This window comes from Mirounga angustirostris, unplaced genomic scaffold, assembly GCF_029215605.1.
Source record: "Mirounga angustirostris isolate CCGP_5_RB_7025 unplaced genomic scaffold, mMirAng1.0.hap1 SCAF_4, whole genome shotgun sequence".
Classification (NCBI taxonomy): domain Eukaryota; kingdom Metazoa; phylum Chordata; class Mammalia; order Carnivora; family Phocidae; genus Mirounga; species Mirounga angustirostris.
Window position 1 is genome coordinate 174,920,807 of NW_026991712.1, and position 27,697 is coordinate 174,948,503.

Here is a 27,697-nt window from a genome sequence, read left to right on the forward strand (position 1 = left end):
ACTTTTTTTTGTTTTTTGAAGGTTTCTCTTAGAAGCAAATCACTGAAGGAAGCAGCATTGGTTTCATTTTTTTTCTGGCGGGGGGGAGTGGGGGTAATTTGTCATCTTCCAAAATTCAGTCATGTGTCCTTTTTACTTCCTTGTTGTGTATAATGCCTGCCTATGTGAACATTTTTATTTCCTTAAGAGGTTCCTCTGAGGGGGCCCTTCGGTAGGCCACGGGCCTTGGAGGGTTTCAGGCTGTGGCCTTAGATAGTTCCTGTGCTCTCTGGCCACATGGGCCACCTGGTCACCTGGCCCTGCTCTTTCTGTCTTCCCCTCCCCACGGACCTCAGCTCCCATCCCTGGCAGAGGGATGCCAGCATTGCACACCAGCCACTACCCTCTCCTATTATTTGATACAGATTTATTTTCTTTGGCTTGTTTTCATTAGTAGAAATCCCTGATTTTGGGAGGGAGCGCCCTACTAAAATACACAGTACCGAAGGATTTCTGCAGTTTGGCATAGCCATTTGGCAAAGTTTGCACACCTCAGGGATATTTGCCTGTGCAGCTTGTTTTTCACTAGTGCTTGCTTTAAGGAATTTTAAGGAAATTTTTAATATGGTCATAGCACAATTCTTTGGCTTTGGAAAAATGCCATATCTCTTTCTCAAACATTTGTATTTTATTGGCTGATAAAATACTCTTTTTTTTTTTTTTTAAAGATTTTTATTTATTTATTTGAGACAGAGAGAATGAGAGAGAGCACATGAGAGTGGGGAGGGTCAGAGGGAGAAGCAGACTCCCTGCTGAGCAGGGAGCCTGATGCGGGACTCGATCCTGGGACTCCAGGATCATGACCTGAGCCGAAGGCAGTCGCCCAACCAACTGAGCCACCCAGGCGCCCTGATACAATACTCTTAAAAAGTACATGCAAGCAGTTTTCAGGGAAAAATGAATCAGATGAATACTAACCTTTATCTGAAATGATTCATGTGGGGTTTTTTTCCCATTTTGTCAGTATATAGAAGAATCTCTTTACAATTCTAAAGAATATATTTTTTCTTTTTTATTCTGATTATTTTACATACTCATTTCTATTGATAACAGTCCACATCTCTATATATTTTTATGTCTTTAGTCCACTTGTTACTTTATTTTCCCATTATTTGCTATTTCTACCTTTTTTGCTATCGTATGTAGTGCTGCTGGATAGATTTTTGAAGTTCGTAATTTTTGAGGTGAGGTTAGATCTTTAGGATATGTACCCCAAACTGGAATCACTTTTTGGGTATGGTTTTAACGCAGTTGTGACACACTGCTCTGTAGTTTTGGAGACAAGGTATAGTTACAGTACCTACCTATATCCTGTTTCTTAGACACCTGCCAGTAGGGTCACTTTTTAAAAAATTTTTGTGTGTGTTTTTTTTAAATTTTACTTTTGTTATTAATGACATGCATGAAGTAATGTGTTTTACTATTTATTCCTTTTTTTTTTTTAAAGATTTTATTTATTTATTTGTTAGCAAGAGAGCACAAGCAGAGGGAAGGGCGCAGAGGTAGAGGGAGAAGCAGGCTCCCCACTGAGCAAGGAGCCCGATGTGGGACTCGATCCCAGGACTCTGGGACCGTGACCCAAGCTGAAGGCAGATGCTCAACTGACTGAGCCACCCAGGCGTCCCAATATTTGTTCTTAATAGCAATTTATTTTTTATGTTTTTCTATATTATTAATGATTTATTATCCTCAGTAATAATCTTTGTTTTATCAGGATGAATTAGAGATTTGACCTAACATGGATTTGACCTAACATGGATTTTATATAGCTAACTTCTTTGCTCTCACTTTATTTCATTGTGTGAATTTCTTTTTTTTAATGTTAAAAAAAATATCCAGGGCGCCTGGGTGGCTCAGTTGGTTAAGCGACTGCCTTCGGCTCAGGTCATGATCCTGGAGTCCCGGGATCGAGTCCCGCATCGGGCTCCCTGCTCAGCAGGGAGTCTGCTTCTCCCTCTGACCCTCACCCCTCTCATGCTCTCTCTCTCATTCTTTCTCTCAAATAAATAAGTAAAAATCTTAAAAAAAAAAAAATCCATTTTGTTTTACGTTAGCCATATATTAAAATAATTTATTATAAAACATGTGAAATAAGATACATTTATAAAACCTTGCCAAGGAGGGGCGCCTGGGTAACTCTGTTGTTAAGCATCTGCCTTCAGCTCAGGTCATCTTGGATCGAGCCCTACATCGGGCTCCCTGCTCTGCGGGAGGCCTGCTTCTCCCTCTCCACTCCCCCTGCTTGTGTTCCCTCTCTCACTGTGTCTCTCTCTGTCAAATAAATAAATAAAATCTTTAAAAAACAAAACAAAACAAAATCTTGTCGAGGAGAAATTTGCCTGCAAGAACTCATGTCTAAGTTGGCAATTCCATTGGCAATTGTCTATTTTTTATTGTAGCAAATAAAAGGACATAGGAAATAAAAACAAACAAACACAAAAAACGAAAAAAAAACCCAACCAAACAAAAATAACTCATTTCTAGTTATTGGTTTTCTAAAGTAGATGTTTAAATCGTAATCCAGTTCTTATCTTTTGAAAAATTTTCCTGAGATTTATAACTGCTATAGTATTTCACAGTAAACCTTGTGGACATATAAATGTAATTTTCACTCAATATTGGAAGAAAAGTTTTTCAAGAAAATCATAGAACTATTTAAAAAAAGAAAAATACAATTACTTTTAAGTCTTAAGCTTTGGTTAGCGTCATTCATATCTCTTCTAGTCTGTAAGCTTTTTGCCTCTAGTTAGTTCTCTGTGAATCCATTTAATTTGGCAACCTGTAGCTGAGCCTGTAGGTATTTAAAGCTGTTTTGTTTATTTATTTATTTATTTATTTATTCATTCATTCATTCATTCATTCATTCATTCATTCATTCATTCATGAGAGACAGAGAGAGAGAGAGAGGCAGAGGGAGAAGTAGGCTCCCGAGGAGCAGAGAGCCCGATGCGGGACTTGATCCCAGGACCCTGGGATCATGACCTGAGCCGAAGGCAGATGCTTAACCATCTGAGCCACCCAGGCGCCCTTAAAGCTGTTTTAGATAGACATTAGGGATTTTAAATTAGGTTAATGGGGAGTAGACTTTCTTCAGAGCTTCTGACTGAATTCCAGGAAAAGTTAGTATCATTTGGAAACCACTTTCCTTTCTACCTGGGGAGAGTTTTCAATTGTGAGAGAAATCAGGGGATCTGAGAACTTAGATGGAGAAAATATCTAATTGAATGTTATCATTTCTTTGAATTATGAATGTAGGCAACAACTGTCGCTAGTTCTTATTTTTTTCATACATTAGTGAAGAACACATATATTACTATATCACAAATTTAGCTTAGTATTTTTTTTATTATGTTATGTTAATCACCGTACATTACATCATTAGTTTTTGATGTAGTGTTCCATGATTTATTGTTTGCATATAACACCCAGTGCTCCATGCAGAACAGTGATGGGTGTCTTAGTATTTTAATATCTATATTTCAATATAATTAATTTTGTCATTATCCTATGTATTTTATGCATTTAAAAATATCCTAGGAGGTCTGTAGTTTCTACTAGATTGTAAAGGTTTCATGGCCCCCCTAAAATTTGAGAACCTCACCTTAAGGAGAATGGATTCTTTCACATTTGATGACTGCAGAATTGCCCCCCATTCATGGTGGTTTGCCAAACTGTCAGTGCTAGTCTGGGTTAGATAGTGTTAGAGATGAGCTGGCTAGGGTTGATTGCTAGGCTTTAGGAGGGGGTCTGGGTAAACTGTTTTCATTTCCATCATAGGCTGATGGGCAATTTATTGCCAATGATAAGTGGGAAAATGTAATTTTTATTTACTTAAAGACATATGCTAATTATTTTTCTATACAAGTTCATGATTATTAAACTATATTAGGAAATAAAAATGAGAAAAAAAAATACCTGTCATGCTTTCTGTTAAGATCTTTGTGTATCTCCTTACAGATCTTTTTAATATGACACTTAACAACTGTATGTATATGTGTGTGTATTTTATATATACTCATATATGTTAGACATAGAATGGAGGCAAAGATATATGTATAGAAATATACACACATGTGACTATACATGTATATTTAGGTGTACTGTTTTATAAAATGAGATTATGCTCTATAAGTTGCCCCATTTTGTTCAGGTTTATTGAGGTATAATTTACATAATGTAAAATTCACCTTTTTAGCGTGCAGTTCTGTGAGTTTTGACAAACACCTAGAGACATGTAGTCCCCAGTACAGTCAAGATATAGAACAGTTACTTCACTCTGAAAACAACCTCGTGCCCCTTCTGTAGTTACTCTCTTTCTCTTGCAATCATTTATTTCTTTTTTGTTTCTTGTACAAAATGTCATATAAGTGGCATTGTACAAATGTAGTTTTATGTTTACCTTCTTGCCTTTAGCATAATTTTCCTTCAAGGGTTTTGGTTTTAATTTTATTTTATAAAGAATTTATTTATTTGAGAGAGAGAGAGAGAGAGAGAGTGTGCACGGGGGAGGAGAGGTGGGAGGGACAAACAGACTCCAAACTGAGCATGGAGCCTGATGCAGTGTCCGATCCCAGGACTCTGAGATCATGACCTGAGCCAAAGTCAGATGCTTAACTGACTGAGCTACCCAGGTGCCCCTAATGTTTTTGGTTTTAGATTATGCTTCAAGAATCTTTTATCCTAACTGATGATAATAGTCATGTTTGTTGTTGTTTTTTCTAATCATTCTGTTGCTCCATTTTGAAATTTTAAGTCTTTAGTTGGTCTGGCACTTACTTCAGTATAAATTGTGAGGTAGAGAATTCAATTTTAAAAATTAACCAGTTCAGCAATATTTATTAAGATTGGGTTACTAGTATAAAACTCTTACTAAATATTGATTTCCTCACAGGTAACACAAGTAGCAAGACAACCGGGACCCCCGACCCCTTCCCCTTATTCAACACATGAAATAAATAAGGGGCATCCAAATCTTGCGGCAACGCCCCCGGGACATGCATCGTCCCCTGGACTCTCTCAAGTAAGAAAAACTTTATTTTTAAAGAAATTTCCATATAAAAGCAGTTTTTCTGGTTTTCTAAAGCAAACTTCTGAGCAGTAACATACAACATTACTTGAAGAATAGTTTTTATTTAATTAATTTATTTTGTATTTTTTTAGACACACCTCATAATTGTGGCTACTGACTTTTATACAATTGTATTCATGTAGTCATTCAAAATGAGCTGTCAGTGATATTTCATTTTCCTTTTTTATTGTTTAAGAAATCAGAATATAGTTATAAAGTCCATTTTAAAACCCCACAAAGCACTTGTGTGCTTTCTAGTGTGTAATCTGCTAGTCTTCCTTCTTCTCTTTTTTGGTGGAGTGGTGGTGGTTATTTTCTACTTAAAACGAAATGGGTGTGTTTACCTCTGACAGCAATTGTAGTGGGCTTCTTTGTTCGTTGGTTTGGTTTTTGATTTCATAAATAGGTTATTGGACTTTCTTAGACTTAAACTTATGTTGGATTGTTAAAGAATGTGTACTTCATAATGTATTTCCAATTAACAGGTGCAGGGGACATTGAAACACTGTTGTAAGAAGTCACTATGGGTCCCCTTCATTTTAGAGCCATTTCCCAAGATACTGATTAGCTTGTACTAGTCCACCATTATATGCTTGTTTGGGCTTCGTTGAGGTTAAGAGCATTCTAGAATTATGAAATCTCTTACTGGAATGTGGAGTCAAGCTCTTTGACCCATGCTGTTGGATATTGTCAGTGTTTATACCTAACAACTGCTCCTTTTAATAATGAAAACTTATTATTTTCAGTTGTTGCTTCCCTATTTTAGGCCTCTTATTTAGAACTTACTTAATAAGAGAGATAAAATATTACTTACTCAAAGTAATGCTAAAAGCTGGTGATTGTAAGTTACAGAGCTGATTAATGTTCATTTAAAGACTGTAGAACATTTGGAGAAGGAATGTACAACTTACCAAACCAGATTGATATTTTAAGAAATACATAAATTAATTTGCACTTAGTTTTGTGCTTAAACTTGGTTTAAATCATTCCTATTTAATTTTGAGTTTTAAAACTAATATGTCAAAATGAACTCTTAATTGTTGAAAAGGAGGTTCTTGTGTTGGTTTTCATGGCACTGAGCAGAACCACCCTAGCTATTAATATTCTGTATTAGTCCAATTCTAATCAAGAGGGAATATTATGTAGTTATGTGAAAAGGGAAAATTTAATATAAAAGATTATTCAGGGGACACCCATCTGGCTCAGTAGGTAGAGCATGTGACTCTTGATCTGGGGGTTGTGGGTTTGAGCTCATGTTGGGTGTAATAGATTATTTTTAAAAAGATTATTCAGTATAACTGAGGATTGGAGTAATGAGGGATTGGCTTATTAAAGAAAGAGAACTCTAAAGAATATACAAGTAGCAAATACAAGGAGCAGATGCTTCTCCTGGGGCTGAGACAGAATACATATGAAAGAGCCTTCTCCCAGGCTGATACTGGAGAGTGCATGGGTGTGACTCACTTAATCGTATAGAAGTCAGTGTAGTATTTTATCAGTGGAATATGATAGAAATCCTTTCTCTGGAACTTGCTGGAAATGTAGTCTATTGAGTGTTGGGGAAAGCTGGATCCTCTAGTGCCTCTAGTGCTCTTCTTTAGCGAAGAGCTGCTGCAGTGTGCAGTGGCTAGAGGCTCCTTGTATAGCATCTCTGTTTACCGTAGATACTTTAGATAACCTTGAATATGCCAGATTATAGGCCCCACATGGTAGAACAGCTTGCATCACAACCTAAACTTGCTGCAGGGTCTTCTTTTGTTCTGTTCTTCATTCAAAGTTGGAAACCCCCAAGGTGACTTTGTAGGTAGGTCAAAGTGTGGCACACTCGAATGTGTAGTGTATGTTGTTTTTAAAATTCATAAAAAGCCTACCAAACCTTGTGTCTCTCCCCCCCGCCTTTTTTCTTTAATGGTAGTTAGTGTTAGGTAAGAGACTTCTCCCCCATCTTGGGCTGAGGTCCAGACCTTGTTGAATAGGGCATGATATGGCTTACGGAGTGGTAGAGAAGTTGTGGTGACATTCCAGTGGAACTTACTAGAAATCCACTCTCTGTAACTTGCCAGAATTCTGCCCTCTGGGGTGGTGAGGGAAAGCTCTTCACAGGTAGGTTCTTAGAGGAGGTATTTTGCTGCCTAAGAAGATATCAGGGGTAGCTGTTAACCATTGCGTCCTGCTGCCTGCTGCACATTGCTGTAGCAGCCTCACCCTGAGGATGTGCCCTCGGGCAGCTGAGCACTAGAGAAGCCAGATTCTGGAAGAGCTACCCATAGTGCAGGAGCTTGATGTGTAAGCCAAATAGGAACCAGGAGTCAAAACCGGCTCCTCCTGCACTATTTCTGTCATCGTGTCAGCTGAAATGGAAAAATATTTAAAATATTTAAAAATATTTAAATATTAAGGGGCCCAGATCCATTTTGACTGTACAGACAAACCAGATAAATTTTGAGCTTAAAAGGCAAGCAACTGATAGGTGGCACACAAGGGGAATAACTTAATTTTCAGTTTCAAATTCTTATTATTTCAAGTTATGATTTGACCTAGGCAGTTGGCTCAAAGCACTTAAGTTTTCTGAAAGACCTTGCTGCTTAAAAATGCATAGTTTGTATTTAAAAAAGAAAGATCTCCCTGTGGTCTCAGTTGTTGAGCCCACTAATGCCTTTATGTATGCGATTTTATTAGTTGAGTTTAGAAGTCAAGAGTACATTGATCTAGGAGAAGGGTCACCATGTATTATCTATTTTGCTTTTCTTTGTGGTCTCTTTTGCTACCATATTGCCTACTTGATGAAGGAACCCAGTAAATCACACGTGGTCACAATCCCCTTTTTCCCTTCCCTTTCAAACAGAGGCTGACTTCATTTGTTCCCTAACAATGTCTTAACCTCTGTTGATAGAGTGAGGAATTTTTTCTGAGCGGCATGCTTGGAAAATTGAGTTCTGTGGGGAACTCAGTCTCTTTAGATTTAACAGTTGACATATTCGTGGATCATAATGGAAAGCAGAGCCTTCAGATAGAGGAAAAAGGATTACAGGCTTGGATTCAAACAGGCCTAGCTTGTGGGGCTCAGTCTTTCACTTTCTGGTTACATGATATGTAAATTATTTAATATTTCTAGGACATGGTTTCATCATCCGCTATATAGGTAAGAATTAGGATTCAGCCACCCTTCAATAAGGTTATTATGAAGATTATATAAAATCCTGTCTTAGAATAGGATATGCTAAATACTCTCAGTAAGTGACATTTACTATTTTCATGCCTGTCAGACTTGGTTCTCAGGATTTATACGTGTGTGTGTTGTGTGTGTGCATGCATGTGTGTGTATGTGTGTTTGACTCATCTAATTTAGCTACATGACTGGTATTACTGTGAAATTCAGAAGCTCTCTCCAAGAGTTTAAGATCTCTTCCAAGTCTTTGCTTTATCCTTTTGCAGGATAAAAGAAGAGGCCAACCTTGGTTATTTTCTTTTAGTAGTTAGTATGGTTTAGTCTTACGCACAAATCGACTGAAGATAAGAACAAAGACACTCTTTCAGCCACATGCCCTTTTTGATGAGTCTACCTGCTTCTGTGAATCAGATCTTTTTGTCCCAAGTAGCTACCTGCGTCTGTGACTTAATGTTTGACACTAAATGAATCTATTAGGATTTAAGTGAAAACAGCTAAGTTGAAGAAAAGTGAATTTCATAGCTTTGAAACATAAAAGAAGGAAAATGTAGAAAATTGCTCCCAGTCTCTTATTTTTTTTTAAGATGTTATTTATTCCCTTGAGAAAGAGAGAGCAAGCAAGCATGAGCGGGGGGAGAGGGAGAAGCAGACTTCCTGCTGAGCAGGGAGCCTGATGCAGGGCTCCATCCCAGGACCCAGAGATCATGACCTGAGCCAAAGGTAGACACTGAGCCACCCAGGCCCCCTCCTCCCGCCCCCATCTATTTCTTAAGTCATCAGTGGCAACCTCTTCATCTGCTTCTTTCCCTTCAAGATAGGATTTTACATTATGTGTGTGCACATGCCAAATTTTAAGGCTTTATTGCATTTTCATTGTTACATGACTTCTAAATCTTTCCAGTCCTCTCCCCTCTGGAGGTTTTTTGGGTTGTGGTGGTTTTTTGTTTTTTTGTTTTGTTTTTGAGAGTGGGGGTGGGGAGGACAGAGGGAGAGGGAGAGAGAGGGAATCTTAAGCAGGCTATCTCATGACCCTGAGATCATGACCTGAGCTGAAATCAAGAGTCAGAGGCTTGGGGCGCCTGGGTGGCTCAATCGTTAAGCATCTGCCTTCGGCTCAGGTCATGATTCCAGGGTCCTGGGATCGAGCCCTGCATCGGGCTCCTTGCTCCGCGGGAAGCCTGCTTCTCCCTCTCCCATTCCCCCTGCTTGTGTTCCCTCTCTCGCTGTGTCTCCCTCTGTCAAATAAATAAATAAAATCTTAAAAAAAAAAAAAAAAAAAAGAGTCAGAGGCTTAACCAACTGAGCCACCCAGGGACCCCCTCTGTATCAAAGTGAAAAACTTTGGACTATTAGTCTATAAGAAATTAATAGTTAAAAGGATATTTTCAAACTACAGTAAATTTGAGAGAGACAAGAGTCTTTTTAGGTGTGCATTCTTTTCATTTACCCTGAAATGGCAGCACTTTAACAATCTGTAAACCCAAAATGCCCTTACTTGGGAAATGGTGAAGAACTTGAAATTTAAAAGTATCTTTTGGGACAGATTTCAAAGTAAATAGAAAAATGCACTCTCCCAAGAGTCAGGAGACCTGAATTAAGAGTCTCAGCGCTGCCAGTATTATTTCAAATTTTGACTCAGTGGAAGTTCTTATTAATGCGCAGTGTTTCCCTTTGTAAACAAGAGGCTTGTATTAAATGAGATCGGAATTCCCTTTAAGATCTTCATGTTTTTTTTTTTTTTAATTTTTTAAAGATTTTATTTATTTATTTGAGAGAGAGAGCATAAAGCAGGGGGAGCAGCAGAGGGAGAGGGAGAAGCAGGCTCCCCGCTGAGCAGGGAGCCCAATGCAAGGCTCCATGCCAGGACCCTGGGATCATGACCTGAGCTGAAGAAGGCAGACGCTTAACCGACTGAGCCACCCAGGTGCCCTTTTTCATGGGTTTTAGAAACTAGTTCAGAGTAGGTGGTTCTTATTATGAAAATCTTTTGATTGATGTATTTTTTATTTAAAATTAGGCAAACTTTTACATAGTTTTATTTTTTATCTTTTTAAAAAATATCAGAAGTTTGTTATTTGGATTATCTTAAATTAAACAAAAAGGTTTCCTACTTATTGCTTAATTGTAGTTACACATTTGCTTTAACTCAGTTAATTTTCACAGAACTGAGCTAAATTACCAAACAAGGAGATCAGACTGGCACTGATTACCAGGTTCAACATCGAGGCCTTTTTTTTTTCTTCTCTTGATGTCACTGTGTGACTGTGTGACTCCTAAGCTATGTTCACAGTAGGTAGTGAGAAAGTGTGGTCAGAACATTGCCAAAGAAGTGGAGCAATAGATGATTTCTGTATGCTTCTGAAAATTTCTGTATGCTTTCTGGAAATTTCTTTTGGTTTCCCTTTCTTCTGAGAGATCAACTCAGTCATGTTTTATAGTGGACTGAGAATGGTGATTGGCATATGATCCCCTGGTTCAATTTTTCATTGTTTCTGGAAATACTAAGCAAAGGACTTCTTGGAGGAATAGTTCTTGGTCATGATATTTCTTCTCTTTTTTTCAATTTTATTAAGTTTTTTATTTTAATTCCAGTATAATTAACACAGTGTTTTATTAGTTTCAGGTGTATAGTACAGTGATTCAACAATTGTATACATTGCTCAGTGCTCATGATAAGTGTACCATGATATTTTTTTAAATACTGTAATTTTCGTTATTAGTACATTTCAGATGACTCATGGTCTCTATAGTCTCTTCATTTTATCCAACTTCCAGACTTCAATTTCCTTTCAGAAATCTTATTTTACTGCAGAAAAATTCTCATGTTTCTTTGCAGTTCTTGATTTACTGATTATTTTAGGCTTTGCAAATTGCTTTTTCTTTATGATTAAGATAAATAGTGATTTTATTTATTGCATGCAAGCTTTTATACTTTTTTTGTGTTTTTTTCTTTCATGAAGAAAATAAATTCTGATTTGACAACTCTGATAGTCTTGCTATAATAAGCAGGATAAAATAGAGGAAGCTTTCAAATTTTTTTCATATTTCATTATTGAAATAGATGAGTATTGAATTTCTATAAAAAAGCAAAGCAAAATTTATTGTGTTTTACTCCCCTTTTCTCTGTGGAACACATCATGGCTATCTAAGGCAGTCTTTTTTTTTTTTTTTTTTTTTTTTAAGGCAGTCTTTTTTTGAGATGGGTTGTGTTTGGAAGCTGCATTCCCACCACATAGGGATTTGATGTGGGTTCAGAAACCTGCAGTACTGACTGTATTGAGTTGGCACTCATGGTGCCAAATCATCTGTTTCTTTTTTCCCCTCTAATTGTTAATATATGTACTTAAAAATTTATACCTTCGTGAAAACTTCTTCAACACATATTGTCCTTAAACACTTTACCAATTAACATACCTTTACAAATATCATTAGTATAGAAGTTACAAGGACCTATAAAATATCCAGATCATTTATGTCTGTGGTTTCATCTGGTATATGTAAATAATTATGATAAGCTTTTTCCTCTAATTGTTGAGACTGTTTTAATGTTGTCGTATTTGTTTGGAGAATTTCAGCTGTTTTGTCTTTTTTGTTTTTATTATTAAAACAGTTGTAACCATATTTATAAGGTAGGACTTCAAATGTTTTTCTGTCAGGTGAATTTCATTTTTTATGCAGTCTTGTAACTTACCATGAAACATGGCTAAAGTAATTTTTATATGCTTGATCATACTTTTCATTGCATGTATCTAGAAAACCTTAGTGATTTTCATTCAAAATTTCTTTAGTTTTTTTTTTTTAACTGTTGCTGTAGGGATGATAGTTAAGTTGTAATTATTCAGATTTTCGTCACCCTAAACTCCAAGTTGTAGATTCTGTTTGGCAAATATATAAGACGAGAACTTATATTTTGAAATATTAAAGTATAAAAAGTGAAAGTTTTAAAATCCTACATTAATTCAACTTTGTTTTAGAAAGCCAAAGAATTTTGTAAGAATCAGTCTGTAAAAACTGTGATTTCATAGACATTTCTTCTGTTGTCTTTGATATGTCAGGTTTTGTTGATGATGTTCGTTTTTATCCAAGCTCTGTCAAGGAGAAAAAGGTTCAGGATTCTATCTTTCACATCTTTAGAGTTGCTTTCTCTGGACACATCCTGAGGGGAGCACTGCTTCCTCCTCCTCCTCCTCCTTGTTCTCTTATTTGAGGATAGTCCACACACAATGTTACATTAGTTTCAGATGTACAACATAGTGATTCAGCAACTCTGTACCTTATACTGTGCTCACCACAATTGTACTACCATCTGTCACCATACAGTGCTATTCCAAACCTCTGACTATATTCTCTATGGTGTAAATTTTATTCCTGTGACTTAACTCGTTCCTTAACTGGAAGCCTATATCTCTTACTCCTCTTCACTCATTCCTCCAGCCCCCTTCCCTTTGGCAACCATCAGTTTGTTCTTTGTATTTTTAAGTCTGATTCTGCATTTTCTTGATTTCTGGGGCTACCACTCATCTGTTTTAATAGGTAGTGCATTTTCTCAGCATTTTCCTTGCAATTTTACCACTTTGGAATTTCACATTTCACTTATTTCCCCTAGTTTTAGAAGAGAAATTCACGTGAGTGCCATCAATTTATTTTTCACTGGCTTTGACATTCAGATTTTTTAGATTTTATGGTCCTGAAAATTGCAACTTCACTTCAGCTACAGAAATTAGCATGTGCCAGTAAATTTGGGATGGGGAATTGAACAGGTGAATTTTAAAGAGAATCAGGAAATGGAGCAGCCTGACAGTTCAATTCAAACTGCTTGAGATATTTCCCGCAGAAATTCCTATTCCGTTTGTCTTAGTCTGCCTGGGCTGCTATAACAAAATACCATAGACTGGGTGGCTTAAACAGCAGATGTTCATTTCTCATACTTCTGGATGCTGGGAAGTCCAAGATCAAAGTAATGGCTGCATTGGTTTCTTGTGAGGTCCTTTTTGGGTGGCAGAAGGCCACCTTATTATGTTCTTATATGGCAGAGAGAGAGACATGCAATCTCTCTGGTGTCTCTTGAAAAAGCACTACTCCCACCATGAGGGCCCCATCCCCATGACCTCATCTAAACCTAACTGTCTCTCAAAGACCCTATCTCCAAATATCATCACACTGTAGATAGGGCTTTAATATATGAGTTGTGGGGGGTGGGTGAGGGAGACACACAACTCCATCCACGGTACCATTTATGTGATTCAGAGAGCTCTGGGGGGAAGTGGGCAAATAAGACTCTGGGAGAAAGGTCTGCAGATGGGATAAGTACAGGAGATAGAATATTGTCCTGAGTTTAATCATACAGATGGATATATGTGTTTATACCCCAGATTAATGGGGTGGGGAGGGGAATCAATTTGCAAGGGATGGAAGAAGGGAGAGAGAAGCTTATTATAGGAGTACATTTGACCCTTGAACGACACAGGTTTGAACTGTGTGGATCTACTTATATGCAGATTTTTTTTGATAAATGCAGTACAGTACTGTAAATCTATTTTCCTTATGATTTTCTTTTCTCTAGCTTACTGTACTATAAGAATAGTTTATAATATATATACAAAATACATGTTAATCCACTGTTTATGTCATTGGTGAGTCTTCTGGTCAACACTAGGCTGTTAGTAGTTAGGTTTTCAGGGAGTCAAGTTATATGTGGATTTTCAGCTGCGAAGGAGGGTCATTGCCTCTAATTCTTGAGTTGTGCAAGGGTCAACTGTATTTGTCTTATCAAGGATCAGATGACTATTTGAAGTGTTTTGCTAACTACGAGGTATGGTGTTTAAAAGTTAGCATCTTAAAAAAAAAAGCTAGCATCTTTATAGAACTAAAAATTGTGAATTTCAATGACTCAACAGTCAACGAAAAGCATATAACACAAATTATATACCTTTGCAGTAATTTTAAGTTGTCAGTGAATAGTGAAGGAGAATTTAAGTTATATTTAAAGCAAGTAGAATCAGGGTGCATGGCTGGCTCAGAGTAGCATGCAACTCTTTATCTCGGGGTTGTGAGTTTGAGCCCCATGTTGGGTGTAAGATTACTTAAATATTTTTAAAAAATAAAGCAAGTAGAATCAAGTAACTATCAACAAAGAATATTATACATTGATATATAAAGTGACTCTTATGAAAATAAAATATTATAATTCACTTACCAAACAAATTTTTTTCTTAGTGCATAAATTTATTTACTATTCCTGTTACTCACATGTTCATTCACACTGATGTGAGGAAGAGCTAAATCTGATTTTAAACTTTTTTTGTTCTTTGTTTTGTTTTTTTTTTCAAAGATTTTATTTATTTATTTGACAGAGAGAGAGAGAGCGAGAGCAGGAACACAAGCAGGGGGAGTGGGAGAGCGAGAAGCAGGCTTCCTGCCGAGCAGGGAGCCCGATGTGGGACCCAATCCCAGGACCCTGGGATCATGACCTGAGCCGAAGGCAGACGCTTAACGACTGAGCCACCCAGGCGCCCACTTTTTTTGTTTTTTAAAAAATATTTATTTATTTGACAGAGACAGTGAGAAAGGGAACACAAGCCAGGGGGAGTGGGAGAGGGAGAAGCAGGCTTCCCGCAGAGCAGGGAGCCTGATGCGGGGCTCGATTCCAGGACCCTGGGATCATGACCTGAGCCGAAGGCAGATGCTTAATGATTGAGCCACCCAAGCACCCCTATTTTTATTTTTTTAATTTAAATTCAATATAGTACATGGCAGAGAGAGAGACATGCAATCTCTCTGGTGTCTCTTGAAAAAGAGACTGCCTCTTGGATAAAAGCTCTGTTTGGATAAAAGCTTGGACAGAGCTTGGATAAAAACTGCCTTAGTTTCAGATTTTAAACATTTTTTGAAAACGTTTTTAGTTGACCTTTAAAGTTTGTTAATTATTTAAGTAATCTCTTACACCCAACATGGGGCTTGAACTCATGAACCTGAGATTAACCATACTCTTCTGACTGAGCCAGCCAGGCACCCTTGATTTTAAACTTTTATCAATTGATGAACCCTTATTTTTTTTCTCTGTGAAGAATCATAAACTCTTAAGCTATCTCAGTTTTCCCCTTCTAATATTAATGTGTTTCTGCCTGCCCAGTATTTTGTTTCATAGATAGCTAACTAGGTGGTATGTAGAAGAAAAATTAAGTTGCCAATATTTTATCATACTTTACAGGCAAAATAAATCTCTTCAGTTCCCTTCCAGTGATACTCCATTTTCACATACTGCACTATATTATTCAAGACTGTTTATTATTTCAGTTCTTATTCTTGATCACCATTAAAATTGAACATCTTCTTTTACAGTTCATTTCCAAAATTTAAATCTGCCTGTTGAGTACAGTTGACAGGATGACAACCTAAATAGTTTAGCAGTGCAGCTCTTAATATTTTGTCAGGGGAAAGAAAACAACTGTACTAAGTATTTCAAATAGAGGGGATTTAATACATAAATTTTTCATACCAGCTGATTGATTATCAAGGAAATGCTGAGGTAATACAGAGATTAATAACCACAGGAAGCAGCTAACATCCCTAATGCTGGAGGAATGAAAGAAGTGGTGGTGTTGCCAGACCTAGTAGCATGAAGGTTGTTTGGGGAGTGTTGCTGACAATTCTGAGAAGGGAGTTACTACAGGTTGGTCCTTAGACAACAGAAACTGTAGATGAGAGAATTAGATGAGGCTGGTACTTTTTGCATGCCTGTCTGTTGTTGGCATCTCTAATGGCTTTGAGAGGCGGGATCTGAATGGAGCTGGTATCTGGAACCATGCTGACGGGGTGAAAGCATCCTCCTACTTATAGGAGGTTAGAACTGAAAGACAATAGGTAAGTAACTGGCACATACAGTAGTAGAAGGATATGTAATTTCTTTACTAGTAAAGAATAAGGTGGAACCAATACACCCCAATGAATTTAAAAGAAGATAGGAAAGAAGATAATACAAAGTAAATGTGATAAAATAGTAGGACTATGAAACGTGTTAGTCACTATAATAATAATGAAGTTAAATTCCTCTATTAGTGACTCAAATTGGTCAAAACCAAAAATTTAGGTATATGCATTTAAACATGATGCAGAAAGACTGAAAACAAAAGTTTGGAACCATTAATAGGAGAATGCTAATGAAAAGAAAGCAGGCTTAAGCAGTCTTTACAATGGTTGCTTCAGTGCAAGAATTCAATGCAAAAAAAAATCTTTAAAAAAAAATCATGTAGATGAGGTGTTGGCAAACTATGGCCCCTCTCCTCTTTTTGTTTGTTTGTTTGTTTTTTAAGATTTCATTTATTTTTAGGAGAGAGAGAGCACTAGCAGGGGGAGTAGCAGGCTCCCCACTGAGCAAGGAGCCTAGCCCTATGTGGGACTTTTTTTTTTTTTTTTTAAGATTTTATTTACTTATTTGACAGAGAGGAGACACAGCGAGAGAGGGAACACAAGCAGGGGGAGTGGGAGAGGGAGAAGCAGGCTTCCTGCCGAGCAGGGAGCCCGATGTGGGGCTCGATCTCAGGACCCTGGGGTCATGACATGACCTGAGCCAAAAGCAGATGCTTAACCAACTGAGCCACCCAGCGGACCCCCTTCTTCTGTTTTTGGTACATGAAATTTTACTGGGGGTGGGGGCACCTGAATGGCTCAGTCGGTTAAGCGTCTGCCTTTGGTTCAGGTCACCATCCTAGGGTCCTGGGATCAAGCCCTGCATTGGGCTCCCTGCTTCCCAGAGAGCCTGCTTCTCCCTTCTCCCTCTGCTGCTCCCCCTGTTTGTGCTCTCTCTCTCTCTGTCAATAAATAAAAAAAATCTTTAAAAAAAAGTTTTTTTTAGTGGAACACAGCCGTACTAATTTATTTATGGATTTTGTTTTTGGGTTACAACTGCAGAGTTGAAGAGTTACTAGAGATTGTATGGCCTCCAAAGCCTAAAATATTTGCTGTCTGAACATTCATAGAAAAAAATTGCCAACCCCTGACATAGATCAGCACACTTAAGCTGTTAAGGCCAGCTGGTAAAAATTTGGGTTTTGTGGGCCAGATAGTCTTTTGCATATTATTCTCCTCCCACTCCTCCTCCTATTCCCCTCCCCACATTCTTTTCTCTCCCCCTTCTCCTCCCTCAGTCCCCTCAACACCCCCTTCTGTCCCTCTCTCCCTCCTTCTTCTCTTCCTTTAAATATGAAAAATTTTGTTCAGCTGGCCTTAGGAAAACACACGCCAAGGGCCATAGTTTGTCAGCTTCTGATCTAGGCAAATGATACAAATAGTTGAACTTGTTTTAAATAAAGAGATACAGATATAAATATATAAATACTACATACATATCAGCACAGGAATACTATGTATGAAAATTTTGTACACATTTAATCATAATAAAAATGAGGATATCCATGATTTGAACATTGTAAGTATCAAACTAACAATATGTAGATAGCTTTTTTTTTTTAAAGATTTTATTTATTTGACAGAGAGAGACACAGCGAGAGAGTGAACACAAGTAGGGGGAGTGGGAGAGGGAGAAGCAGGCCTCCCGCCGAGCAGGGAGTCGGATGTGGGGCTCGATCCCGGGACCTTGGGATCATGACCTGAGCCGAAGGCAGTCGCTTAACCAACTGAGCCACCCAGGCGCCCCTGTAGATAACTTTTTACTGTTTCATCTAAGATAAAAGATTTAAAAAGCTACTGATAATTGCATTGAAATAATAATTATTAAATTTGTTTAAATATTTTTTTTCTTGTTCAACTAAGATCATTCTTTTTATTTTTTCAAGTACTCAAAGGGCATTTAAAAAATTTGTTCATGTTAGGCTGAGAGAAAAATGTCAGATTCCAATATAGTTATATCCTTTTATTCCTTTTTATTTTTTTACATCCTTTTTTGAATATATGACAGAATTAGAGCTTAACAACAAAAGAATAACAATCTAAATTATGTTTAAGCTAAAATACAGAACATAATTACTGTTTTTAAAAAAGCTTACCAGAATTATGATTTATTTTAAAATGTTGAACATAATTTTGTATTTTCCATAATCTTAAACATAATGTGGGAGTAAATAACAAAATCTATTTATTTGGAAGTTTATAAATCTCTTGAATTAAAGATAAAACCAAAACTGTGAATGTTATCTTTGGAAATGAATGAGAGCTATCACTTCATATAAGATTTTGTGAATCCTATTCATGCGAATAAAGTGGTATTCAGAGGAAATGTTTAGTCTTAAAGGCATATAGTAGAAGATAAAAAATTGAAAATAAATGAACAGATGATCTGAATGGAAGATTGTTACATTATGCTTTGGGATTGTAGGTTTTATTTAATTCATACCCGAGCTTGGTGTACTTCTTGTTATGATGGTGTTGATTATAAACACAGCTGTAAATTGCTATAGTGCTTTATCTGTTTTAATACTAGGAATCAAGAACTTTTGTGTAGTAACTAACTTTCCTTTTAATACTTTAAGCTTTGAGTTGGCCAGTTTATGTCTACTGTGATTCAGAATATGCTCCTTTTGATAATAGCAAACTTAATGCTGGGGTCAGAAAATTCGTATGGGTGAGACAGAGAGAATATATTTGCATGTCACTAATGATTAGTGATGTTGATCTTTTCATGTGCTTATTGGCCATTTGTGTATATTTTTTGGAGAAATGTTTATTTAGGTCCTTGGGTTACCAAGAGGAAAGGCATGTTTAGAAGGGATGATAGATATACTTGCTAGAATGTGAGCAACAGGTATCAATAACAACCCTATCAGGGTGGGAAAAATCCCTGAAAGTCCAACTGCTATGTTCAAAAAGACATTGAAAAATTTCAAGGGCTGTTAAGGTTCATAGAGCGTATTAAGGTTCACATTGAGAATTAGAGAAGTTGGATGTGGAAGTGATGACTCAGAAGCCAGCTGGCTTATTTACATAACCATTTGGCAACTTGTAAGAAGGAAGAGAAGGAGCAGAAAAACTGGAGGCTGACCAACAGGCAAAGAGAATAAATATCAAAGACCTAGAAGGCATTGTTCTACTATCTCTTTGGTTTTGAGAGTGATTATCTTTTAGCTTCCATAATAGTGAAGTTTTAGGGAGATATAAAACCAAAAGAGGAAAACAAAAAACCACTGTTGAAATGCATACTAGAAAATGAGATTATAGAACTTTGTACAATTTATAGAAAAGATTAAAGTTGTTAAAAGCTGGTTGCATACAGAAGGCACCCTTCACTGAATCTTTGTGTTCTGCTTAGTTTGACTTCTCCAAAAGCCTTAAGAAATACAGTTTTCTTGGGGCGCCTGGGTGGCGCAGTCAGTTAAGTGTCTGCCTTCAGCTCAGGTCATGATCCCAGCTTCTTGCTCAGACTCCCTGTGCCTCCCTCTCTTTGCCCCTCCCTCCAGCTTGTGCTCTCTCTCTCACTCTAATAAATAAATAAAATCTTAAAAAAAAAAAAAAAAAGGAAATACAGATTTCTTGAAGAATGGCCATCCTTAGAGTGTCTTTGAAAAGATTATCTTACATGAAAAGCCATTGTTGTAACAGTCTCTATAAGTAGATCTAATATGGTAGGAATCAGAATAATAAATTCTCAAAAATTTCACCGTTTGAACAAATAGACAGTGGTAGGAAGACCTGACTGTGGAAACATTGAGAAATAATTTTAACTAAAAGCTGTCCTTTGTAACATAATTTGAATTATAACAGTGTGAGCTAGTGTGTACTCATCAGATTATAGTATTTAAGGATAATGTCTTGGTGATAGATTGCTTTATAGGTTAGAGTTTTCAGAGCACTTCTCAGTTCACTGTATTATATTATTAAAGAAACACTATGAGATAGATAGGATCATTCCCATTTTATATATTGGGAGGTTTGAGTGGGAAATATGAAATGATTTGCTTCAAGACCTTAGGTAGCATTAGTAAGGGATCAAGTCCATATCCCTAGATCCTAACTCTTGGCACTCTTCCTTGCTTTCTCATAATTCACCATAGTACTTTATTTCAGGTTTAGTTTAAACAAACTCTGCTTTCATAAATACTTTTGGGAATACTACAACCACCGCTTAACAACGTTATTTTTATGAAATAGTAAAAACAGTCACCTGAAGCAACTTAAATTTGCAAACTTGGGGCTTTATAAAAATTCAGCCACATAATATTTAGACTTCTGGTTCTTAAATGTAGAGCCACACATCTAAATCTGGAATTCAAGAAATTAGTGGAGAAGGAGCTAGTCTTAACAGAGATTCAACAGGACCTGGAGTGAAGATTCTATCCAGTGTGACAAATGAATGGGATGGGGAGTCTGGCTAGGAATGTTTGTATGAAAAGTAGGAAAAGAAATCAGAAACTAAATAAAGATGGGAGCGATGGAGGGAGAAAAGTAGTAGAGAAGTAGAAAGAACAGAAGGTGAGATGAATAGCGGATACGGACATTGGAAGCACAGAGCCAGCAGTGCGCAGATTATAGAATACCTTTGCTACCTGGGAATTCAGTGAACCAGGCACTGAATTCTCCCTTATAGGCAGACCAGTGCTTTTAGTCCAGTAGCCTGGAGGACCTGGTACTGGGTTGTTAGGCTGTGTAGGGAAAAGCTAAATAAGGAAGAGTATATAGTATTGTGGGAAAGCAAGTAGCCTGTCAGATCTAGGTATATTGTTTTTTTTGTTGTTGTTGTTTTGTTTTTTTTAAGATTTTATTTATTTATTTGACAGAGAGAGAGACAGCGAGAGAGGGAACACAAGCAGGGGGAGTGGGAGAGGGAGAAGCAGGCTTCCTGCCGAGCAGGGAGCCTGATGTGGAGCTCGATCCCAGGACCCTGGGATCATGACCTGAGCAGAAGGCAGCCGCTAACGACTGAGCCACCCAGGCGCCGCAGATCTAGGTATATTGTGAAAGCAGTTCTATCATAGGAGTCCATCATTGTCTAGGTGGAAAACCATAGCATTTAAGTGTTGAACTTAAGTATAAAGAATACAGAAATAGTGGTAAACTTAGGCAATGCTTTCCTGTTCCATATAATGTCACTGCTCAGAAATTGGAAGCGTATCAGTGGTTCTCATCCTGGCTGCCATTAGAACATTCCGATGTCTGGGTCTCATTCTTCAGAGATTTGCATTTAATTGCTTGGGATGGGGCCCAAGGTAATTCCAATGTTGAGAAGAAAACTGTGGAACAGGAAATACCCACTCCCTAAATGACACTTCTTAGGTGTTCTTTGCTGGGAGTAGCTTTCAGTGAAAGGGAGTACTTTTAGATGACATACAAACTCAATGAATTGGGCCATTTCTTAATTTAGGGAAGGTGGCTTTGAGAAATCACTTCTGTCTGGTGTCTACAGGAAACCGTTAATAACTACTTACTGGTGATATACTTTGTATCACAGTCTATATTCAAAAGGTTTTTACACTATTGCTAATGTATACTGATTTATTTTGATGATAGAACAAAATTCTATCCTGACAGGTGTTGTATAATTGGGCCTTCTGTTACAAGCAGAGGAAGAACACACTGGTTGCAGGTGCTTTTGGTGTCAGTACAGTCAACTCTTCCTGGATTTACAGCTGCAGTACGTTGTTTTCAAATTTTAAATGGCAAGGTTTTCATTCTTCCATATAACTAGTATAGTATCTGAATCATAAGTAAGTCCTTAAATCTTTGATGGATGAAAATAGCCCTAAATGAAATATTCCAGAAGTGTCACTTTGTGGCTGTTTGCATGGTGCTTTAGTTGGCTAAACAGACAAGTTTCTATATAGTTCAGCAAAACTTTATTTTACAGGTACAAACTTAACTAAAAAAGAGCCAAATACTCTACTGTTGAATCTTTAGAGAGCTGGCTCTGAGGAGGTTTATTTTGAGGAAGTGTGTGGGAATCTTTTCTCAGTATTCCAGCTGTCCTTTATCATGAATTAAATGTTTTTAAAGATTGTATTTATTTATTTTAGAGAGAGTGAGAGAAGGCCTGCCCATGAACAGGGGCAGGGGCATAGAGAACAGGGGAAGGGACAAGCAGACTCCCTGCTGATTGTAGATTGAGGAGCTGGTGGCTGGGCTCCATTCCTGTACTCAGAGATCATCTGACCATAGCGGAAGTCAGAAGCCCCATGAATTAAATATTTAAGATTGGATTCCTAAGCTGGAAAAGTCCTTGGTCAGGATACCATGACAGGGGTTTAGGGTTTTAAAAATCAGTTCAGAACTATATTGAAATTAGAATTTATTGCCTTTTCTTAGCAAATGGTTTCATTTTCTGGTCTGAATATTCTCTGAACAGAATCCACAAGTAAGCGTTACATAAAGTCATGGTAGTTAGGTACAAAGAAGTATAGTCTCTGAGTAACTGATTTTATATGGTAAGGTATTTAAAGAAATGTAATATGAGAGATTAAGGTTCATCTTTTTTTTGTGCTAATTATTTCAGTTTACAGAATATGTTGTGAAATAAGTTTGTCAAAATTGTCTCATTCTAGAGTTCTGTTTATTTTGGTAATTATTTCTAGTATTGAGTTGATCAGAAGACTGGTATAACAGGTACAGCTGTTGAGATGGGTGATGAATGATAGTAAAGTACACTTCAGTTTGTGTAGAGTAATGGTCATTAAATATCTATTTGTGAGGTAAGAAAGAGTAAGAGTAGTAATTGGATGGTCCGAATGCAGAATGAAACACATATTATGACTTAATGAATAGTTGAATTGCCTAAAACATTCATTTAAAAATGTCCAAAAGCCACAATTAAGTAAGAGCAGTGTTTGTGTTAGATAACATTTAAAATATAGCCCTTTTAATTTTCTAACAATCATGTCTCTGGTGTTGAAAAGAGATTCCATTCAGAAATGAATACTCTCTGCTGGAGTACTTCTGAAGAGGCCTCGAGTACAACCTAACAGTTGAACAGTGATAGAGTCCCAGCAAGATTTTCTCTACTGATTTAAATTTAAAAAGAGATTGATCCTATAGTCTTCCCATTTTTTCTAAGGCAGAGAGCTCCACCGTGACATCCAAAGTATAAACCACAGGAAAGAATTCTCTTTGCTACAGTATGAAGGCTGCATTACAGAAAGTGAAGTTTCTTTTTAAAAATACACTTGGGTCAGGGTCACCTGGGTGGCTTAGTTGGTTGAGCCTTTGCCTCTTAATTTTGGCTCTCAGGTCATGATCTCAGGGTCGTGGGATCAAGCCCCGCCTCAGACTCCACGGTCAGTGGGGAGTCTGCTTGGGATTCTCTCTCCCTCTGCCCATGTCTCCCCCCTCCCCCGCCCCACCCCCGGCTCACTCTCTCTCAAATAAATAAATCCTTAACAAAAAATACAGACCAGGTTATGAATCCCAGGTCTACCTCTTGTTAATTATGAGAACTTGGATAAGTTACTCCCTCCAAATGGAACTTTTTGGTTTTCCTGTGCCAAGCAAGTTATGTTTATACTCTACCTGTAGTCTGTTAAGTGTGCCATAGCATTATCTCTAAAACAAACAATATATGTAACCTTAATTTAAAAAGACTTTATTGCTACACATAATTGCTAACCATCCTAAGCTTTGAGTGAGTGAGATGAGATAATCACTCATCACAGATCACTATAACAAATATAGTAATGAAAATATTTGCAATATTGTAAAGTGACACAGAGACATGAAGTGAGTGAATGCTGTTGGAAACGTGGCACCGATAGACTTGCTTAACGTAGCATTGCCACAAAACTTCAGTTTACAGTAAAAGCGGTATCTGCACTGTGCAATAAAGTGAAACACAATAGTACAGGTATGCCTGTACCTACATCACAGGATGGTGTGAGAATTAAATCAAATAATGAACGCAGAGGTCCTGAAAGCTCAATAAATGTTCATTGCATTTCCTGTGCTAAAACAGTTTTGGAGTATTTAACATTGTTTTTTAAGTTTGTTTTTATTTTCCCACTGTTGTGTGTGTTTTTGAATTTTTATTTAAATTCTAGTTATTTTACATACAGTGTGATAATTAGTTTAGGTGTGCAATGTAGTGGTGCAACAGTTCCGTACACCCATATGCTCATCACAACAAGTGCACTCCTTCATCCCCCGTCACCTGTTTTACCCATCCCCCCTGCCTCTGGTAACCATCCGTTTGTTCTCTAGAGTTGGAATTAATTTAGGAAATGAATTATTTGTCTTCTCTGGCATGACGTTTAATGCCATGTTTATGGGACTTTTTCTAAACACTTCAAAATCATCTCACAACTGTTCATTAGTGCTGAAAACCAGACCTTGCTATATAGGCACTTATATCATTAGATATTGTTGTCTTATATTATTAAAAGATTTAATTATTAGTTTGACTATCAGTGTATTTATTTTGCCTGATATGTTTCCCCTGCAGAATTATTTTAAAAAAAGCAAAACACACGCACGACTTACACCTCAGGCAAAGCTGGTATTTAGAGTGGTTTAGAAATCCCATGGTAACTACTCAGTAAGCCATGGTAATGACCTTGATGGTATCCAGAGACACAGTGAGGTTTATCTGTGAACTTTTCCAGAAATCATTCAGCATTGTTAACTGTCAGGCAAACATTATAGTACATGAAAAGGAAAAATTCTATCTAGTAGGCACATCTATTATTTGCTTTGAGAAACAGTCCTCATTGCCTTATGATGTATTTGGAAAAAAGTCCAAGTGCACCGTTTCTGGTTTATGCATGCTCCGTTTTATTTTGTTAAGTGTATTATGGCCTCTCGCTGGTTCTTCTTTACCATATTCTCCTCTTTTTGCTGTTTGCTCAGTGCTCTATAGAATCCTGGGCAAAAGAAATTAAAGGTGGCGTCTGATCCATTGCTGTTAAGTCTTTGAATAGAATTAACTCTTTTAATAGAATTCAAGATGAAAAAATTTGAAAATCATACCTGAAATGATAACATGACATTTCTATAGTTTGTTTTCGCCCTTATTGTAAATCAGTATCATAAAACATTTATTTCAACAGCTGAAATATTTTTTCCTAAATAAATCAAAAGCAAAGCAAGAATTGTTCTGCTTTAAGACCGTAATGGGAGAAGTGGGGTGAGGAGAGATGATACACTATCTATTAGTATTTGGGTAGATTAATTGTATTTTGTTTTACCTGAAGCTTCATTCAGATTTATTTCAAGTCATTTATTAGAACCATGTTTTGGATTAAGTGACGTTGATTTTTAACATACATATTTTTAATTTATTAGATGAGACATGTCATTGAGAATGAACGATTTTATAGAACTAGTAATAAGACAAATGTCATGAAAATGTCTGGAGAGATTTTACTGGATTTTTATGAGAATTAAGAATAATAAATTAAATTTTTGCAGGAAAATGGCTGTGCTGTATTCCCAGTGTTACGGCTGTAAGACAGTGTTAAAAGTGACCTAAATAAGATATAGGAGTCCATATAGATTTATTGCACTAAATAGGACTTATGTGGTTTAATTTTCCTTTAAACCTTTTTTAAAGCTCTCTTATTGACTGCATGTCCTTCCTGCTTACCAGGGTTTATTATTAAGATGATCTGGTTGAAAAAATAGCCAGATTTTTTTAGAAGGCCATTTTTCCCACAAATAATTTGGATGCCAGGTATTTGTATAGTGCATACTGTGTGCTAAGCACAAATGACTTTTTTTGGAAAAGGCCATCTCACGAAGTTAAAGTGTGATAATTATTTTCCTTATAAATTTCCAACTCTGTATTTAAGCCACTTATCTCTGAGAAGATGAAATATTCCAAAGTTTATGTGACTATTCTCTAAACTCCAGAATATTTCTAGAATCAGTAAACTTGCCTTCTGCTATTTATTTGCTTATCTGCTTATACTTTTATTCCATAGCCTGTAGAGTGCTTGTAGAATCTCTGCTACTGGACCTTCTGGAAAGGTCCAGTTATCAGGTTTCTGACTTAGCACCCTTTCCTCCAACTCTCTCACCCTCCCACTGTCTCCTCGGAGTTACCTTTATGTAACTTACTTTCCTTGAAATCCTAGGAGGCAGGCATTGTTCTGACCCTTCCTAAGTCCATGCCCTTGACCCATGTGCAGTAAAATGCATATACTGCTTTTCTTATTACTATCATCCCTAATTTTGCTGGGCAGATTTCCCCATTCTTTGAGGATTTTAGCATTTGGCTCACAATTTATTTCTCCACTTTGCTTTCTGCCATCTACCATGAGGACTTCTGGAATTCATTTTTGGCCCATCCAACCATTGCTGTGGGCTCTTCGATTCAGCCTTCCTTCTCTCACTTCCCCAGAGCAAACATACGTGGATACATGGAGTGCAACCCATATGGACACAGTCTTGACCTGCATTGTCCAGGACAATAGCCATGAGAGCTACCTGTGGCTTTTGAGCACATGAAACAGCTAGTGCAAATTGAGATGTGCTGTAAAGTGTAAAACACACCAAATGTCTCAGTTTTTATAATGCATACAGGTTGAAATTGTGGGTATATTGGGTTAAATAACATATTACTAGAATTAATTTTGCCTATTTATTTTTACTTTTTCTAATGTGGCTTCCAGAAATTTTTAAGTTAGTTATGTGGCTTGTGTTTCCATTGAAGAGTGCTGGTCTCGATCTGCTCTCTACATAGAACTATTCTGCTTTTGAGTTTTGGAAAGTCTAAAAATTATCTGAGCACAGCCTCCAGCTTCTGCCTTTCCCATGTTCTGTCCTATTGTACCTGTTTTGCAGCCTACAACCCTTTAATTCTGTAATCCCTTTCTAGTCTCAATATGACAAGTTCCTTCCCACCTTCACATTCCTCTGGTTTAGTCTTGATCCTATCATTAATCACTGTTAACCCCCAGGTCCCTTTCTTTCCTCAGTTTCTTTATTTTGCCAGTCCCCATCCCTGAATCAGTCTAACCTAGTAGATATTTTCTTCTATTCTGGCTCCCAAGATGCAGGGTTCTGCTGTAGAAATTCAAATACCTGTGTTGATGGACTTTGTAAAAAAAAAAAAAAAAGGGGTCTATTTCTTAGTAAAGCTAAACTAAGCTAGACTAAGTTGTAATTTAACCCTTTGGTAAGCCTTTAATCATCACTAACTGACTTCTAGTTATATCCTGCACTGTGCTTTTATCTGCACCAGTGTGGCCACCAACAACCTGATAGGCTGTACACTGTATAGCTCCTGAAGTCATGCATTGTGGTAGCCCAGCTTCACCATCTCTAATCCTTCTGCTTACTTTTGGTGGGAGCTCCTACTGTTTTAAGAAATTATTGTGAGGGGCCCCTGGGTAGCTCAGTCGTTAAGTATCTGCCTTCGGCTCAGGTCATGATCCCGGGGTCCTGGGATCGAGCCCCGCATCGGGCTCCCTGCTCAATGGGAAGCCTGCTTCTCCCTCTCCCGCTCCCCCTGTTTGTGTTCCCTCTCTCGCTGTGTCTCTCTCTGTCAAATA

General features: G+C 37.3%; 1 protein-coding gene across 17 annotated transcripts in view; it reads left to right on the top strand.

Annotated features, from left to right (window-relative positions):
* Positions 1-27,697, top strand: part of EIF4G3 (eukaryotic translation initiation factor 4 gamma 3) — a 338,664-nt gene that overhangs the window by 122,261 nt on the left and 188,706 nt on the right. For 14 of the 17 annotated variants that reach the window (XM_064589818.1, XM_064589816.1, XM_064589800.1 and 11 more), the window contains exon 3: positions 4,931-5,059. The exons of the other annotated variants lie outside the window; for them this stretch is intronic. In XM_064589818.1, the coding sequence (XP_064445888.1) occupies positions 4,931-5,059 (129 nt within the window). The remainder of the gene's footprint in view (positions 1-4,930; positions 5,060-27,697) is intronic. 17 annotated transcript variants of the gene reach the window in all.